General features: G+C 40.9%; 1 protein-coding gene across 2 annotated transcripts; it reads left to right on the top strand.

The window, feature by feature from the left end:
- Positions 1–5,767: 5,767 nt before the first annotated feature.
- On the top strand, positions 5,768–19,492 carry inka2 (inka box actin regulator 2). 2 transcript variants are annotated; one of them, XM_071494714.1, is made up of 2 exons: positions 5,768–6,257; positions 16,791–19,492. In XM_071494714.1, exons 1-2 carry the CDS (start codon positions 6,186–6,188, stop codon positions 18,045–18,047), a joined length of 1,329 nt encoding a protein of 442 aa, XP_071350815.1. In that variant the 5' UTR covers positions 5,768–6,185; the 3' UTR covers positions 18,048–19,492. The 2 variants fall into 2 exon arrangements, with proteins under 2 accessions (XP_071350815.1, XP_071350816.1); XM_071494715.1 differs by lacking the exon at positions 5,768–6,257 and adding an exon at positions 14,328–15,532.
- Positions 19,493–20,158: the final 666 nt, after the last annotated feature.

Below are 20,158 nucleotides of genomic sequence, written 5' to 3'. Positions count from 1 at the left end.
TCCATAGCGTTGAAGGATTGCATGAGACACATTGAAAAAGAATAGTCAAAATCAAAGCTGCAGAGAAAGAGATGTCACCAGGTAATATGTTTATTGTACTGCAGTATATATCTATCACTACCTGGTCTGGCTCAAGCTCCACAAACACAATGCAACTTAATAGCATTGTTTGTTAGATTTCCCACAGCCATAAACATACAGTCATTTTCCCTAGAAATTTATTTTTTAAGGCTTTTTGTGGCAGCGCATTTGGAATTACAGTAACCACATAATGTGCGAGCCTGTCTGCACGTGTGTACATGTCTCACTAGATGGCAGTGTAGTTGCCTGTTTTGACTACAGTATAAGGCACAACACGTTTTTTAATACCTGCTGTTTTATTATCTATTATTTACTTTTATTATTTACTTTACTTTAGATCATGACAGTATATGAGTTCTTATTAATATACAATAGTGTATATTAGTTTCAGGATATGCTGTTTTGTTAGGACCTTTTTCCATTTTAACTTCCACTCTCTCTCCTGCTCTAAGAAAACAAAATAGGATTTATGTCACTTTACAACCCCCTGATCCCTCTTACTAACACACATTTGTCGTTTGTTATGCAGGAAATGCAATTTTGATCAGCAACTGCTCAATGCACAGAATATTTTAGTGCAATTTATTATCAATAACTGATGACAAATTTATAGTTCATTTATAATACATAACCCTACGTTCACAATCCTAACATTTTTTATGATCGTCAATACAAAACAAAATCCAGACTGTAGCCACAAAATGAGGCAATATGAGCCAAACAAAACCATCACCTGAATGCTGTGATATGATATAATGCACAAAGCTCCTGGCAGCTTGTGTTTCTGACACACCTATTACACACCTCCTTTCATGTACAAACCAGGTGTTTCACGTCAGCTCACTCTCATTCACAGCATATTACCTGTCATTAGTGGTCGTCTGGCTCATGCCATCACACAGAGGAGCTGGATGACTCAAACACACTCTGACTAACTCGGTGTGGAGATATAAAAAAAGGAGAAAAAAAAAAAAACACACCCAACTGCTTCATAAATCAGCCTCACAGTGACTCAAGCAGACCATTAAATAAAATGAGACTTTGCTCAGATGTACCTGCTACTTTTGTGTTGTGCAAAAATTTATTTCAAACGAGTTTAACCTGTACTATTACAGAATAAAATTCACCAAATTAGATTATATTCAGATTAAATTCACCAAATACAGTGAATAAAATCTGTTGTTGGTTCACAAGAGCAACATTTACTTGTCTTAATCATAAATCTATTGATTGACTCCAGACTGTAGGGAACTCAGCTGCCAGGCTTTTAACCAGAACCATGAGACATGACCACATCACTCTACTTTTAGCTTTTTTTTACACTGGCTCTCAGTATGATTTAGAATTGATTTCTAATGTCTTATTGATTACTTTTAAGCCACCACCCGTTACATTTATGACTTATTCGCAGTCAGGGTCCTGATTGTACGTTATTTGTCTTTTACTCAGTTTTTAATTCCCTTTTTAAATTTCTTTTATACACTACTGGAGTTTGCTTCATCTTTTTTTCTTATGATTTTGTAACTTTTGTTTTGAAAGCTGCTTTAGAATAAAGACAATTATCATTATTGTTATTATTATAGAGGCAATAATTTGACTGATTACTTCAGACTTATGGATTCAAAACCTGACATCTCTCTGCTTTGTGAGTATGAAAATCTACCAAACTACTGCTTTTTTATGCCTTGATTTGAGAATTGACACTAAAGATGTGACAGGAAATGAGGGAACAGACAGGGAAGGACATGCAACCATGCAACTAAGGACCATAGCTGGATCTGAAATGGGGACGGTGTAGCTCAGCACCTTAAACCTATGAGGTCATCGGGACAACTCAGAAAATTTACTTTTAATACTGATATCTGCAGGTCCTGTGTTGACACATCCTGGACTTTAGATGGCAGTGTTACATCTCTGGTAGCAAAAAACTATTAAGTCTGTTTAAATGGGACACACATAGACTGGGGACACGGTGTAAAAAAGAAATGTTTGTACGGATGATCAATAATACAGATACACACTAATGCCACGTCCTTCACACCGTGTCACCATGTTTTTACACTTATAGGTTAAACCGGGGGATCTCTAATTATTGTGAGAAGATAATTGTAATGACACAAGAACAGGAGAGTAATTTTGATCATTTTGATTAAATAGTCTATAAAATGTCACGTAATCAATATAATTTCCCATCACACCTTCTCAGAACTGAACACGACATTTTCAACGGTTGATTGATCACCAAAATTGACTCTAGTAATAAATACATGTATAAAACTGAATCAACAAAGTTACTGCGTTCCTCTTATTCTTCCCATCAGCCTCTCTGTGAAGTCACAGGTGCTGCTTTACAATATTACCTGTAAGTTCAAAGCACTGATGTGGTTTTATTACATATTTAACAGTTTAGAGATGACACTAAGTGGCAGACACTCTTAAACATGAAAGCATTACATCCAATCTAATTATTCTCACTGCTACAGTGAAGAGAAGAAAGGAGATAAGGACTCTCACATGTACAGTGAGACCATTAATAGACCTGATGCATCATTTCCATGAACTTTAAACAGGGCTGATTAGTCCTGAATTAGCAGCTTCCTCCCACTTCACACTGACTGATGTAGGCTGGTGTAATCACATATTACTTTGTGGTAATTTCGGACTTTGACAGGGCAGCTTTTCCTTAGTTTTTGCATTTTAGAAAGATCAGCTGCTGACAAAGTGATTGGACTGATATCTTTTTTATCATTGTACTCAAAAATCAGGAGATTCATTATTCCCCAAACCTCTGGTTCATAAATGTGAAGTGATACGCACAGTGGTTGGAGGGGAAAACATCAAAATAAAACCTGCAACAAATTGTAGCTTCATACTTTAGGTTTAATCCTCAGACAGGAGGGATCTGTAGCACTGCCCATGTATGTGTGTGTAATAACATCTATGAAAGAAAGTCATAACACCACAGGGAGTGGTTTTTCATTGCAGGGACAATTATGTTTTGTCTTTGCTTGGTGCTTTGATTCATTTCTGGCTTGAACACAAAAAAACTTCAGGATAACCAAACAAGTCATAACAGTCAGTGAGTCAGTGAGAGGATTAGAAGACTTTCTGTCTGCAATGATGAATAGTTAGACAGTTTCTGCTGCTGCTGCATGTGCTGCCTGCATTTCAGCGCTGAGTGATCTGAGGAGACATTTCATTATCCAGTGTGTGTTCTCACTGACAGCTGGGAGGAAGCAAGTGCATGCACAAGAAGCAGCTGCAGGTCGAGGTCACATTTAGGATGACATTGTTCCGAATCATGAAGCCGCCTGCTGAGAGCAGCGTGCCCTCTCTCTGCTGAGGAGCTGATTTAAAACTTGACTCATGTGAGATGCAATTTACTGTCTGTGTATATATTGTGTCGATTTAGTTTCTGCACACATTAATAACACCCAAAAAGAGTCATCAGATCAGACTTGATTGACAGCATCAGGTAACAACTCCACAACCGCTGTCAGATTCAAATGTTGCTAAAACCTTGATTGGTGCATGCACGTATGACGCCACCTTCCTCCAACAGAAACTCGCCCACTTCAAACTGGTGAGAGAAGCAGACAACAGCACTTAAAGAAAGGTCTTACATCAAATAACCCAAGCTGCTGTATCTTTAAAAGGAAACTGCATGTTCATGTAGTAACTCATCGCTCTTAGTAATAAGCTGAAGATCGGTTTTCAGAGCCATTTAACCACTAGTCAAGTGAACTGCCTATCAACAGTGATTTTTATCCTTGATATATACTATAACTCATTTATCAAGCAAAAATGGTTCCAGTTTCTGAAATATGAGTATTAAATATATTTTGGTTTTGGAGTGTTGGTCAGACAAAACAAGCCATCTGAAGACGTCAGGAAACTACAATGGCCATTTTTTCCTCTACTTTTTGACATTTTATTGAAATAATCCAACAAACAGATAAACTGATGACAATAAATATGTGTTGGTAGCTGCCCTATTTTAAGTATCATTGCCTGATCAAGAGCAAAGAAATATCCAAAGCAACCAAGTATGAACTGTGCATGAAATAAAATGTTAAGATTATGAAACTGTCATCTGTGTTCCTGCAGAAGTTAGTTAATTAGTTCAGTGTCATTACTGCATTTGGCAAGAAGGACTAGCTCTTCACATTTTTCGGTCTATTTATTAGTCTATGGTCTCCCTGAGGATAAACGCTCAAAGTACCATAAGGGCAGGAAGGATCACATACTGAATTTGGAAAACTGTGTTCTTCATTATTATTTATACAATAGTCATAGTCATGAAAAAAACTGCAGTGAAAATGACACCGAACATAAACAGTTATATCAATCTGCTGCACGAACACAGCAGAAAACAATTATCAGATCCAGACTCTGGATATTTAGAAAAGATAAAAAGAATAAAACACACAAGTCAGTTAAAGCCCTTCCTCTCTCTCTCTCCCTCAGAAGAGAAGTTATGCTCAGATGATTTATTCATTAGCCATGTTTCATTGCTTTTGGAATCGGAAATGGATCTACTTCCTCCTCTATTCATCCATCCATCTGGGAAAAATCACCAACATCAGGCCTGATATTAAAACTTTCAGATGGCAGAAGCAGGTCAGAGGGCATCAAGTTTTCCCTCACTGTCTGCTCCAGGTCTTCCCTGGACAGACAGCGAGGAACTGAATGGACTGACTGGATTTTGATTTTATCATGTATGGGGTGCACTATACAGTATGTAACCCTGCGGACTGTGCATATATATTGTAACGCCCCTGATTTATTTTCTGCACTATATATTTTCAATTTATTCTACAATAGCACTGATATGATCGTGAGTACTGAAGTTCAATAAACAGCCCAAGTTTGCGCCCTCGCAAAAACAAACACTGCAGAGAACAGACTAGAAAAGATCACATTTTCCTCGGTATAAACTCTGTATCAAACAAAATCATTTCAAAACCTCATTTAGTTTCCCTGACATCTTCAGATTGCAGAGGATGCATTGAATGTTTTATACACTGCGTGTGCAACCTTTCAGAAATGTCAAATCTATATTCTGAGGGGGGGAGTGACAAACAACTTCCAGATTGGCTGCCCTGTATATGCATGTCTTCCTTCCCTTGCAAACAAAGTATTATATCCAGGTCACACAACAAAAGCTTGGGGCTCAGGTGTTTCCTCTCTGACCTCAGTGGAGGTGGCCAGGAAACTGTCCCTATGGCACGTACCATGACACATGTGCTTTCTTTTAGACACATCCTCCTCAAACTTCCCCCTTCAGTCTAATGTGCTGCAACAGTTGCTGCAGGACCTAGTGTACTAGTCTGTCAATCATGGAATAGAGACGTTTAATTTCTTATGCTCTTTGATTAGACCGAACTATGTTATCTCTCAGCCTGGATTCAAATATTTCCAGATGTTGCAGAGTTTCTCCTCATGTCTCAGTGAAACCATTAGAAAACCTGCTGTGCTCAAATCCACTCCTCCATAATAAATGATGCATCCCCGTTTTACCCCGGTTTGAATGAGATTTAGTCTGAGAGGCTCCCTCATTGGAGGAAATTGGATGGGCAACGTAAGCGCGCGTCTTGAATGAGAAAATAGCAGAGAGGAAAAAACGGAGAGAGAGAGAGAGAGAGAGAGAGAGAGAGAGAGAGAGAGAGAGAGAGCAGGCTGACAGTAGCAAAGCAGCGGCCACTGAGAGAGAGAGAGAGAGAGAGAGAGTGAGAGAGACACACGCAGACTGTCTCCTGACGCAGCCACTAGAAGGACCTCATTATCATTTTTGGAGTAAACACATTTTCGTCATCAGGAGTTGTTGGTTTTTTTGGGGGTTTTTTTCCTTCTTCTTCTTCTTCTTCTTTTTTTTAAATACAGGATCATCAACGTCATTACGAGCTGCGCGCATTCCTCAGCAGGATTTGCGCATCTCCAAACGCAAATTGTTTCACCCAGCTCTCCGCCAGAGCGCAGTTTTAATGTCTCTGCCCGGGAGAAAGCTTTCATAGTCATGGTCGAGCAGCGAGCGGCGACGCGCTTCATCTGAGACTGTATTTAAAAAAAAAAAAAAAAAAAAAAAAAAAAAAAAGGAAAGAAAAATGGAACAACAGCTCTCCAAAGCAGAGAGCAAAAACATGGATGCGTGTCTGAGGCGACTGAAGCAAGAACTGGTATGTAGCTACTTCTGTTATTGCGATCAGCACTGGGCCACTTTATTCATTATGCATTATTTTATCTATTGTAAACATGCAGCGTTTTTTTTTTTCAATCTGCAAACTAGCACGCAAACAAAAATATACATTAAACCATACAATATTCATTTTTTTCCCATAAATAAGATCCAATATGTCCCCTTCTTTCATTTTCCTATGTTTCTATGAGAGACTTCTGAATTCCTGACCGTCACATAGTGCAGCTTTTAGTTTCAGTTGGGGGTGCATGTGTATTTTTTTTTAATCGTATTCATTTGTGTAGGCTTAAAGCTTTGAGCAGACCAGAGGTATGTGTACACATCCTCCTCCTCCTCCTCCTCTCTGTGTCCATGCATCTGGGACAGATGTTTTAAGCTTAATGAGCCCAAGAGAGTCTTGTTCTTTTCCTGAGCTGTACCGTTTTTAGTCTGATGGTTGTGGCTTTCTAAAAGAAATAGCAGATTCCCTGAATATTTTTGTTTGTTGTTGTAGGCTAAATGTAATCATGTGTTGCAATAGACTGCTGTGAGGTCTTGCTGTCACAGGGGAGTGAGAGAAACTGGCAGTCACAGAGTTTCATCACATTAGCATGCCCTAAATGAATTTGTCAGTCACCCTTATTTAATATGTTCACATATCCTCTCCTCTAGTAAACACATTTGATTGATGGTAGCAACTTTGGGCTGCCATTTCTCACCCCCGTTTTTGAAATGTAAAAAAACTAAATCTCTAAGCTGTACACTCACAATCATTTGGCGGGGACACAGTGCAGACCAATTTTCAAAGGAGCCTTAACTGGCACACATTTCAATTGGAATCATCTTCAAAGCAGACAGATTTTTTCTATTCTTTCTATCCAGCCACTGGCCCACAGAAAAGCATCGCATGGCTGAGTGTTTTGCAACATGATCTGCTCTGTGACTCCTTGATTCACTGCTCCAAATTAGCCACAGAAGTGAAGTGGCACTTGAGATTTTAGGGCAGTAGACGTTGATACCAGGAGGACATGTTGCCTTCTAGCTGCCATATCGCAGTTTGGTAACATAATAGAAAAAAGTGTCGTGCCATGCCGGGGATCAAACAGGAGAACAGAGAGCAGATGCCGGTTAAAAAGCCAAGGCAGTCTCCCCCTGCACAGGACCATGTGGGATGCAATCTGTTGTTCAGAAAAACGATGGGCGCCTATGCCAAGGCTGTCACTTTTCTTCCCACTGTGACAGATTCTCATCCAGTGCTCAGTGGAGAGTGGTAAACCAGCTCCATCTGCAACACGCAGATCACAAACATCTAACAACCGACTTGCAGCTGCGAGGCTGAGTCGAGGAGCTCTTCAGTATCACTTGTAACTGTGCTTCAAAGCCTGTGATGTCATTTTAAAAAGGGCCAAGTTCTTGTGCATATCTTGGACCGCTTTATACAAGTTTGCTACATAAACCTGAAAACACAAATAAACAGTTTGCAAACCATGCTGCTGCCTTTTAGAAATTTGACAGTATTTTTCTCCCCCATTCATCCATTGGTTTCCATTCATTCCTGTAGTGTATGAAAATCATTAGTAGACTCTTGAACATTCCTTGAGTTGTGTGATCCATCACATTCAATATCAAGTCTGCATAATTTTTTATCAAAGTTTCATTATTTTGCATTAGAATTAGTCATACAGTGTATTGTAACTCTGGACTGCAAGTCAGTTTCAAGTAGCCGGATAATCTGACTGAACTGTATATTACTTCGTTATATATCGTATCATATATATATTTTTAGTCTGACATATGTTTATGTTATCTGTTTTCTGATGGGAGGGGTTGTTATTTTGCCCTAACCAATCAGTAGTGTGTGACGAATCCATCCAGCCAATGTCATTTTTATTTGACAAAAAAAGTTAAGGCTGAGGCTAGTGTGTTGTAGCGTTTATAGCATTACAGAAATGTGAGTGTGGCATTCAAAGCCTGTGTAAAAGTCACGTAAATTACCACTACGAACTCAATGCCCCACGGCTGACACCATTAAAAACCCAATGCACCATCAGCTCCAAAAGAAAAAAGGAGTGCTATATGAAAGTGTGACCACGGTGTCAGGGGGTTTAGGGTGGGGGTCTGTCTGTGTGTGGTAGTGTCAGGTCACACTTGAACATTTGACCCTCGACCTGACAAAACCTGGGGGCTATTTCTCGTAACTGCTGACCACATCCAACACACCGGGGACTCTAAAACTCAAACCTGACGGTTAAGTTTTCAAGTCAGGAATGTATCATCGTCTTTCTACTTGTGTTACTCTAACTGAAAACAGTGTTTGTCAACAGTGTTAGCTTCCATTTGTTCCTTTCAAAAGCACTGCGGGGGCTCCACAGAAATCCAGAGGCTTGTGTATGATGGCAACAATGAAATATTTTTAATCTCATGCATGACTCATTCATACAACGGACAGACAAAGAGTCCTTCCTGCCTGCTTATAAGTCGGAGATACAAATGCTGACATGCCTTTGACTCATCTTCTCTAAATGTAGGGTTCACACCTGTTTAACAGAGTCAACCCAGACACAAAGCATAAATCAGACCTTTTGATATCGTCACCTCAGAAGCTGATTTTACATGCATCACACTCCTTTATCCCTTTCACACCCGAGGCAAAACATGTCTGTCACCTTGGAATTCAACACTATAAGCCGCAAAACATGAGGTCAGGAACTCTGAGAAAAATACCTATAATGTCTAAAGAGCTTGTGTGTCTCGATGCTGAATATTCTTTGTTACCGTTACGGGTGTGGGATCAGAAAACTGTGCACAACACAAAGCAGTGCAGTGTAGTGGTTTAACTTTAAGCTCGTTTGTTTTGTGCCTCCCTCATGGCTCCTGTTCTCCAACCTGCCCTTCCTTCCCCTCGGCTAAAATTGGCCCAACTCTTAGTGGCAGCTGTGGGGTTTTGCGTGGGTGATCATTGTGTTTGAGATAGCACCACAAACCTTATACAAAGCCTCTTTTATTAAGGCACCACGATCATAACCTGTTAAATCGTGGTTTACAGAATGGAAAATGAAATCACTGCCTAAGAAGGCAAAGTGCAGATTTATTTTGGGGATATTGTTTCTAGAAACAACAGAGTGGTTAATTCTGCTGCTGTAACTACACATGAGACCCCGCTGGTCTAAGAACAAGTCCTGTGCCTCCTGTCCTCTGTTTACTTTCACTGGAAGAAAAATATGTGAATTATTTCTCATGGGTATTGCTCTCACTGAGGTTTGGGTCAATATCGTGTTTTACACTGTCATCGTATCTTTGGGCCTTGAAATAACATTTCGTTTTAACATTTTTATTTTGTCTATGGCCAAAACAATCTGGATATGTTTTACATCCAACACAGAATAGAGAGAATATTACCAAATTATCAATGCATAAAGTTGTTGTGGTGAACATGTTATCATGAAGAAGCCTATTTACACATCCAGCCGACACATAGAAAACGTTAGCATTAATTTGGAGTCGTTTTCCTGGCCACCTGACAAATGTAAGTTCAATATTCACTCTCATTTTAGCTCCGTTTTGGCCTCCACTAACTCTAGTCATCAACTATGTCTGTTTTGAATGGTTGGGAAAGCTCACAGTAGGTTTATCTAAACTTTGTTAATGAAAACAGCTGCCTGCTGCAACTGGATACAATCGATGAGACTGGTGAGACTGAACCACAACAGTAAAGCCACAGGCCGTAAAAACCAAAACAATGAGCTGAAAGAGAATACAACACTAAGATTTGGGCGATAATTTCCTGTGGGTTCCTCACTACAAGCAACCTCTTTCACATTACACGTAGTCATTTGATCCACTGTTAGTATGAAATATTGATTAGTGCAGCTTTAAAGTCTATGGAGGCCCATTTACTCCCACTATATTTATATAGCATCACCTGCATACAGTACAAACTTCAAATTCCTAAATGCTCCGTGTTCCACTCTGCATAACTTTCACATAACATGAGTGTGTTAATATAATGTGTGAAAACTCATGCAGGTCCATTCACTACAAATATAACACTGAACTGATATGCTGCACAAAAAAATAAAAAATAAAAAAATCAAGCCTATTTCTCATGACACCGCACAGCAATCGCACACGTTTTCTTCAGGAAATGCTTCTGTGGTTTTACATTCTTTATGATGCAAAATTAACGACACACTTGATGTAACAACTGTGGGCTGGAGAATTGGCCGTGCACTTTCACTGCCCACACGCAAGGTGCTGACGTCAACTGCTGCGTTATCAGGCATCTATCTAACGATTATTGCTTCCAGTGAGGATTTACTGCCAGGAAGACAACAGATTGGGTCCCAGACTGTCTTCCAAACATCATCTGACCAAAGATGATGTTGTGGATCCTAATCATCTTGCGTGTCCCACAGCAGCATCATTTTCATGATGGCATAAATGAGCTCCAGCAGGAAATAAGCAATTTAACCACCTCCCATTTCTCGAAAGGCCATAAGGGAGTCTTTGCTGGGCAGCACGTCCATAGAAACAGTGATAGATATGGTTAAAATATTTTTGGTTTTCAAGGGACAGTTCACCCAAGGGTTCATTCTCCCTTTCTACTTTCTTCTTGCAGATAGGTTTGGTTTTATTTGCCAGGCTTTTCAGATATTTGTCTTGTCATGCAACAGCATCACCTCTTTCCAGAAACAGTGGCCTCTTTACTCTGTACAATACACAGAATTCACTGTCAGGAGCTTTTTATGGACTATTTGTATGGTAGAAAGTAGTTCCCACAAAAACTGCTCACTGTGAGGTCTGTGGATTATCCAGAGTGACCAGCAGACAGCATTTCTCGAAAGAGATGTTACTGTATGTTATGTAATTAAATTAATGTTCCATTTACCTCCAGGCTAAAGAGGTGGAGGCACACATCTGAAATGAAAATATCTCTAAACTCTGCTCAATATTACTAGGAATTAAATTCCATATTAGACATTTTTGCATCACAAGATTTATGTCCAGCACTAATGCGTAGTACAAGTGTCCCATTACATTTACATTTTAATGAACTGTAGCTTGATTTGTGCCTAACCCTAAGTATTCAATGCCAAAGGACACCGAATGTATAAAAAAGAAACATATTCTCAGTAAATGTGGAGTTTTGCAGGATTATTCTTGTCTGGCGATAGGGTGGTGGGAAAAAAAAAAAATCCAAACTGTGCATGGCTAGATTTCACTAGGTGTGGGTGAGAAAATGTTTTTAGAAATTTGGATGAACAGACCATTTAAATACTATCTTCTGTGAGGATCCATTATATAGTTAGAAATGCATGAGGGACATTTTCAAAACACAGTCTGTCAGAGCCAGTGAAAGCAGCATACTGAATAAGTGCAAAATTACAAAACACTTAATGACAACTTTGACATGACCAAGTACAAGAGCTATTTGTGTTCCATATTCTTTTGTTGAGCATTATTCACACTTCTTCTTCTACTGAATGTGACCCTGAGGACACTCGAACCAAACAGAGTCACCATATACATTTATTTCATCAAAGAGGCATTCACTGCTGTGTGCACAGCAATTCATTTCTTTCAGTGAACGCTGCGCAGCTTTATTGCCCTCTTTATCATGACCCCGGGGTTGTCCACAGTGGTCTGTGGCGTGTCCAGAAGTTAAGTCACAGAGACCCTCTTTGTATCCCCTCGGACAGAGACCCTATTCCTGTCCTTGACCCACACAGCCCACTATTCATTTTTAATTAAGGGTGGAGGGAGGGTGGAGTGCACCATAGCTGTTGCTGCTGCTGGCCGGCTCCTTCTAAACAGGAAGACCTTTTGGGTCTGATAACCTTGGTCTCACTGTTTCCTCCCCCCTTCAGCCAATAACAAATAAACAGCAACAGTGAATAGCCTGTATTTTATCGCCAGAACAGAGGAGTGGTTTGTTTTTAATTTTTGTTTGCCTTTTTATTTTCCACTTAATAATCCAGTTTATGTATATGAGTGAGCACAACATGCATGTACACACATCCATGCCTTAAAAAAAAAAAAAGAAAACTAAAAAAAAAAGCATGCACACTGACTTCATTGAAAAGAGGCAAGTCTGGACATGTGTGTGGATTTGTGAGCTCAGTGTGGTTGCACAGTGAATTTATTTTTCCCTACGTAAGTGAAGGAGGTAATATCAGGGCAGAGCTCGATCTCAACAGACAGCAGAGGAAAAATACTGATTTATTCATATTTTGTGGTATTTAATTCACTTGCATGCATATTGAATGGCCTCTGGATGCATCTTAACTGTAGATGGATCTTGACGTGAGGATATAAAATAAAGAATCACCAATCAACTGATTTTTTTTTTTTTTTTTTTTTTTTTAATTAAAATGGCCAGAACTCTTTAATAAGCCTCCACTCACTATTAATTCAAGACTGCCAACAATTGTTCTTTAACTTTGAAGCATTCAGCACTTAATTGGCAATTATGTCTGGTTGGCTGGCATCAATGCAGCCAGAAGAAAAAGAGGAGGGAGAAGTGGGGGGTGAAGGGGAAGAATCTGGACAGCCCCTGTTTGTCTTTCTTTCATGCCAGCAGATTTTTTAAAATCATCTTTTTATAGAAATACACGGTTGATGGATTAAATGGCTTGAATACTTGGAGGCTTTGGTTCAAAAAGAAGATTTAACTAAACTTCACAAGACTGGGTTAATGATGCCAGTGTTTCTGGGCAGTACAGCAATTCCCCGCAGCCCCAATTTCATCCCAGTTTTCTTATTAAATTAGATTAGACAGAGACTTTTGAATGGTTTTTTTTTTCCTCATCTCCTTTTTTTCCGGTTAAGACCTTGAGGTGCTTGTGTGGGTCCCATCAGGTCTGCAATCCTCTGTGTCTTTGTCCTAACAAGGCCCTCAGCTGATTCACACATTTTAAAAAGTGAGACATCTCAGGATGAACAACATCTGTGTCTCAACTAGGAACTGCCGCAGGACGTTATTTTAAAGTCACTTTCAGCATCCTGAGTAGAAGGCAGAATGAAGGCTGAAAAGGCTGACATATTTGGGCCACAAAGTTCAGCCTTGAAATGGCAGTGGTGGAGTGCCTGGAGTTAGTTGGCATGGTTAAGGTGGAATAATAGGGTTTAGTTTACTACTGTTCCTCTGTTTGTTCCCCAGGGCGCAATATGAATTATTAATGTTGCCTTCGAATAGAAATGCAGGTAAACAACTCAGTGTGTTTTAAATAACCAGGAGGAATGCCTGCGTTTTGGGAATAATGGAAAAGTTGCATGTGAGTGCTAAATTAGGGTGTTTTTGGTTAGCATGTGCAAACAGGTGCGGCCTTTCAGACTGCGTGAAAACGGTCTGCTTAGGGAGATAATATTTCAAAAACAAATTTAATATATATAAGTGGTCCCGATTTCAGCAGCTGCTCAGAGTGCGGTAATCCCACAGCTGATCCCTGCACAAACTTTACTGAAGATATCCAAACTCATCTTGTCTTCAGACTTGTTGACCTTTGATGTGCAGGAAAGTGAACCATAATTGTGTGCTCTTTTCCAGCCTCTCCCAAGACACAGCCAATTACAGCTAATGAAGTCAGCCATATGTGGAAGGCACAAAGACAAGAGACAACCTGATTGTGCTAATTACGTGTACCTTCACTGCCTAATTTAGCGAGCCAACGGGAAGCTTAGAGGCTTTTGTTCCCAGCATGTGCACTGATAGGATTATTATCTGATCATTGAGGCTACTGACGCCTCCGTGCACCTATTCAGCCATATGTTAGTAATGAGCAAAGTGTTTTAACCCAGAGGTTCACTGTTAATTGTGCAGAGTATTGGCAAAGTGTCAAGGTACTGTACAGACCATGTGAAGTGGCCTATGGGTATATAGCAGTTAGTTTAGAGAAAATTAATCATCAGCTATTTAGATGATCAGTTAAGTAATTCATCAAGGAAGAATGCCAAACATTCTCTGGTGCCAGCCTTTTCAAAATAAAAGTTTTTCTACTTTTCTTTGTTTCCTATCATTGTAATTTGAATATCTTCAGTTCAGATGAAACAAAAAGATATTTATAGATGTCACCTTAGGTTATGAGACATTTTATACATTGAATCATAATTGAGATAAATTGTGTCCCTAATATATAACAGGGTTGCTAATGGCTCTATTAGGCTGTACCTTAAGCTATATGTTAACACGCTAAAATGCTCTCAATGACAATGCTAACATGCTGATGTTTAGTGGGTATAATGTTTACCATGTGCACCATGTTAGTTTATTATGTTAGCATGTTAGTTACAGTAGTTAGCTTTGCTAGTTAGCACTAAACACAAACTACATCTGAGGCTGATGGGATTATCATTAGTTTTAGATATATTTTGTCATAAACCAAATAAAGGAGCAAATAACATTTTTGACCAGATGATGATTGCATGTGAAAATGTAAGCAAATCACCAAAGTGATTAAAATTCATCCTCTGGGGAACAGGAATGGTTGTTCAACATGATCATGTTTGTGAGAAATTTCTGTCAGACCAAAGTGTTGGACCAACCAACAGACCAGAATTGCTGCTGTCAGAGCCACATGGATTCTGCCTTAAACACATCAGGGGGTTAATAGTAACAAGGTAGATTCATACAGTATTGCATTGTTATCTATTACACCTGTCTGTTTTCCCAGAAAATGCTCATTCTGTAACAACACTTCCTTCTCTCACGGTGCTTTTAGGACTCTTTGTTTATGATGCTTTACTGTCAGTTGTTCCGCACAGATACTTTTCCCACCTGGGGGTCGACACAATCACTGCTCCCCCAAGATTAAGTATCACAGCCTGTTGTTACACCTACCCCCCTCCTATGTTCTTATGGTGTCATCCATAATTGAATCCATCAACAGTTTTCTCTTTGACATCTAAACATATGGTGAGGGATCCCTCCCCATCAACCCTCCACCCCTCCCCTCCCTCCATCCCTACTCATCCGGCTGACTCTCACCGCCCCTTCGCTCCCTCTCACTATCTCCCCTGTCATTGTTTAGTCCCTTTCCGCCTGAGTGACCCCCCCACACCCCCTACCACCACCATTTGGGGATTAGGTCTAGAAGGACAGCGCTGATTGGCTGTCACACCCAGCTGTGTCCCCCCATTGGAGAGAGATACATATAGGGGCAGTCAGACTGATCCGTTTGAAAGGTGAGAGACAGTGACAGGCTGGCAGAGGTGCAGACTAACAACAACAGGGAGACAGACAGGGATATCTACACCTCCTGCTTTGTGACTTTATAGAAGGTAAGGTGTGGGTTTATAACTGTTAAAATCTTATATTTGTTTAATAGAATGAGCTGTGAGTCAGCTTGGTGTTCCCGTCAGTTGAAAGAAGACTTTTTTTTTTTTTTCCATTTTTCAGGTTATTTAATGCTTTAAAACTCAAATCATACAGCAGTTTGCTGTCACAATAGCAGCCTATTTTAATTGCATTAAAATGCCGTCATATTTAGTTGACAGTTAGGTGCTGCAGTATAACCGATCCTGACTGACAGCTTGATGTGTATGGAAAAGACATTGTTGTCTGCTGTAGGTGTGCTTCACTTTTTCTCACCAACAACCGGTTCCTGACATGTTTTCTCCCATCTTCCCACAGATGTTTAAAAAAAAAAAAAATCATGAATCAGCTGCTACCTTTGCCAATGTGTGCATGTTCTTAAATGCTAGAAGATAAACTTGTTGTATCAAGAGAGCAGAGTCAAAGTCTGGGTCACGGCATACAGTGATTCAGGCCTGCAAGTTAAGACAGTTCAGGATGCTGCCTCTGGGCTTTCTGTCTGCCCTCAGGAGAAGACAGTCAGGTCACATGACACAGGCTCTTAAACAGATGAGAGCGGAAAGAGGAGAGGAGAAGGAGGAGGAGAAGGAGGAGGAAGATAAAAGCAGAATGTATGATTACTGCTAAACAGAGGGAAGTAAGAGTGAAGACAAAGAGCTCAGAGGAGAAAGCAAATATGAGATAATACAAAAAAGGACAGATACAAAAAGAAAAATTTAAACAGAAAGAGAAAGAGAAGAAGAGTGAGGGAAAAAAAACAGCAAGCTTGTCTGTTTTACAGCTGTCATGGGTTGGATCCTCTCTCATACGCAGACCATATGGGACCCAGGCCTGTCATCCAAAACTAGGTCACATGACCCATAATTAAACAAGGTCCGCATCCTGAAACGCACAAGAAGAGCACAGAGTCTCACCGACACACAGACAAAAAGCAAATCTACTACTGTGGTGTAATAGAAATATTTATGAAATATTTATATTTATGCTTCTGATACTGTCAGTTGATGGTGTGTAATTTGGATTTGTGCTGGTGCTGGAGATAAATGATGAACAAGAGAGGGGAAAGTGAGGAAATCGGTCTTTGATGGGTGAGATGGAGCTGCAGGAGTGAAATGACTGAATTTATGAGCTCTACAAGGTCTGTTGATGTTAAGCCGAACTGGACATTTGCTGATTTCTGTCTCTCATTTTCATCTCTTTATTGTTCTCTCCATCTCCCTGCAGCTGTCCATGAAAGAAGCCGGGGATGGCCTCCACGCTCAGATGAATTCAATGATGGGAGCCCTCCAGGAACTCAAGCTCCTTCAGGTTCAGACAGCGCTAGAAAACCTTGACATTTCAGGTCGGCCCATTAACCGAGGGATCCCTCATCCTGCTCCGCCAGCTCCTCCTGACACATCAGCTGCAGCAGCTTCAGCTTCAGAAAAGGATCACGGGTCCTGCTTTAGCCAAATCCTGCCAGAGGAGCCAAGCCCAAGTCCAATGCCAAGTCCACAGCCATCTTTGGAGAGCAGAAACACCTTCAGCCGAGATGACAACAGCCCATCTCGAAACAGAAGCAGCCTGAGAACCTCATCTTCCTCGGCGTCCAGTCTGGAGAGTGAAAGTGAAAGGACCTCAAGAACTGCAAGAAGTGAGAACGACCTTGAGTCAATACCCAGGAGGTGGTCAGGATACACTGCCCCTCAAGTGGACTTCTGTGGACCAGTGGTGGGAAACCCTCCACCAGAGCCCTACCCTCACGTACAGGCTCCCCATCCTGCTCAGGTGGTGGACCTGCCTGGCATCCTGTACAGCCTCTCCAGAGAGGGCCCTTCACTGGACAGCGACTACTCCCAGGACAGCACAGATGACGCCAGTGACTGGACCTCTTCACTCATGAGCCGCAGCCGCAACCGTCAGCCCTTAGTACTGGGCGACAACGTCTTTGCCGACCTGGTGGGTAACTGGCTTGACCTGCCTGAGGTTGAGAGGGAGGAGGTGGAAGAGGAGGAGAGGAGGAAGAGGAGAGAGGTGAGAACAGCAGACGGAGGAGCAGAAAGACCGGACACCCCAGCTCACCCTCTCCGTCTCAGCCGCTCGCAGGAGATCTGCAGGAAGTTCTCGCTGACCACAAACATCTTCAAGAAGTTCCTACGCAGCGTCCGGCCCGACAGGGACAAGCTGCTTAAGGAGAGGCCCGGCTGGATGGCTCCTGAGCTGCCAGAGGGTGACCTGTTCAAAAGGCCGAAGAAACTGGTTCCTAAAAGTTCAAAAGGCAGCTTCTACCTGCCGTTCTGGGCAAATGGACAGCAGGGCAAAGGCAGGCCGTGTCTAGCTGAAGCAGAAAGGAACCACCAGCACCATCAACACCACCAACAAGACTTCCCCCAGTTTCACCAGCAGCCATTTGCAGGGATTTATTTAGACAGGAGACAGCCAGAGACTGGTCTGGAGAAAATGCAGCCCTTGTTTGACTACAACACAGCTGTGTGGGTCTGACAGCCCGCCAGTGATGCCAGACTGAGTGAGTGACAGGTGCTGGTGGATTTTGGCTGATCTGGATGGGGGTGAATGAATGAACGAATAAATGACCGTGAGGCTTGGATACAGTTATCTTCCAAAAATTAACCCATACACCCACAAAGCGATTCTCCTGCGACTGAGAGATTATCAGGGCAACATTTTGTCTGACAATCCTAAAACCTAAACCTCGTTTGGTGTGAGTGCCCAGGCTTGTGAGTGTGTGCTAGAGAGTGTCTGAGACAGAGTTACAGAGAGACTTTCTTGAGGATTTATGCTGCAAGTTTTTGTATTTTTCAAATGTCTTTATGCGTGTATGCATGTATGACTGGGTTCTCTGGTTGTCTTAAAAGATGGTACTTAAAAAAAAGACACATTTCTCAGAATGTCACCATCATTGCAGTTCTTTATAAAAATATCCACAGGCTTTTCACTTCTATGCTACAGGACATACTCTCACATCTCACATCTTTGCATCTATGAATAGAAACACCAACTGTTGGATTGCATGGTTACCATTTTTATAAGTGATGCTACAAACAGCTGTTACTGAACGCACTGCCACTAAACACAGTCATAAGCTCCCTTTTGTTTCCAACGGGCCTTGATGCCTCGGAAACTCAGGTTTAACTGAACCCATTGGCCTCATTCACCTTGCTCAGGAAATGAATGCAACACAGGAGGAAACTCTGAGACACTGCCACATTTAAATGGGATTTATATACAGTTTAGAGAGGTCTTGCCTCAGTTCATTTAGCCTAGTAATAATTAACAGCAATACAGTGCATGACTTGTTCAAAAGAATGCACATTAAACTTTGAGATTTGTCCCTTCGTGATCAGCGATGTTGTGCTTGCTCTCATGTTAGAAACACTTGTTTTTCTCTCTGCTGTGTAGACACAGCACATGTAGAGTCAACTGTCAGACCTCCTGGGTTGTTACGTAGAGAGAGGAGGGGGTAAAGATGGCACAGCCAACCACGAGTACTGAATGACTGACTGCCATCTGGTACGCGGACGTTATGTAAAGCTTGTTCACTACAGGCTCGAAGAAGATGCAAAACGGCCCAGTTAATCCAAAGCTTTGTAGAAGAACTGAATTTTGATGACTGTGTTAGATACTGTATATACAAAGGTGAACACATTGCAGGGCTGTAAGACTGATGAGACAGTTGAGAGTGGAGGTAAAGACCCGTAATCTCTATCAGACAGGATCAAGTTGACAGAATAAATGTACAGAACATTGTACATATTTGCCATCAAACAAACTGCAGCAATAACAGACGTTTTCTCTAATATCCCATCGCATGATTTTCATTATTCTGCACAAATTAAATCTCACAGTAACATCACAGTTCATACCATTACATGTAAACAAAACCACCACACTTGTACTTAAACTGATGATAAATTGATGAGTCGATCTTTAAACTACAGTATCTATTCTCTTTTGTCTCAATAAACCGTTACAGTGTTTTTCATTTCAAGCAGCATAACAGCAGTCAAAAACAAAACCACAGCTTCCTTCACAAATTCATAGAAATATCAGGATTCCCTCAGGATTACAGAAGCCACTGCCCGCTTTGAGGCAAAACACTTGTTTGTTTTTATAGAGGACCACTGTTATGCAACGACAATCTGATACTCTAACTTATTGTTAAGAAAAAACTGTCAATTTCACTCAGTTTTAAATATAATACCAGACCAATCAACTTAGCCAGCAGGGATTAGGCCTTAGGTCTTTTGAGAGTCTTGGCCGCTCGATCCATATGGTGTCGTCTCAGTATTCAGGTCAATATATACAGTAGGCTACCACACATACAGAGGGTCCAACACACACACACACACACACACACACACAAACACAAACACACAGTCTACAGTCTGAGATGTCATATCACACAGTATATGTATGTAAATGTAACATTTATTTCTTCCTATTTACAGTTGTCTAAGTGTAATTTTCAGCACTGTTGATATTTTTCATCAGGGTTCTGCGAACCATCAGTAGTGAATCTGTGTCATGTGCACTGTAAAACTGTCACTGACTCTTTGTAAATTAAATCTGTTTTCAGAAAGAAATGTCACTCG

Source organism: Trachinotus anak, unplaced genomic scaffold (assembly GCF_046630095.1).
Source record: "Trachinotus anak isolate AG129_WGS33_773 ecotype Australia unplaced genomic scaffold, CSIRO_AGI_Tana_v1 ptg000013l, whole genome shotgun sequence".
Lineage (NCBI taxonomy): Eukaryota > Metazoa > Chordata > Actinopteri > Carangiformes > Carangidae > Trachinotus > Trachinotus anak.
This window is presented reverse-complemented; position numbering and strand designations above follow the sequence as displayed.

What these genes read in the sequence shown, in the direction of transcription:
- inka2 (XM_071494714.1), top strand. Translation starts at nt 6,186, where the DNA reads ATGGAACAACAGCTCTCCAAAGCAGAGAGCAAAAACATGGATGCGTGT. An exon ending in GGCGACTGAAGCAAGAACTG is followed by an intron (nt 6,258 to 16,790) that starts GTATGTAGCTAC and finishes ATCTCCCTGCAG; the next exon opens with CTGTCCATGAAAGAAGCCGG.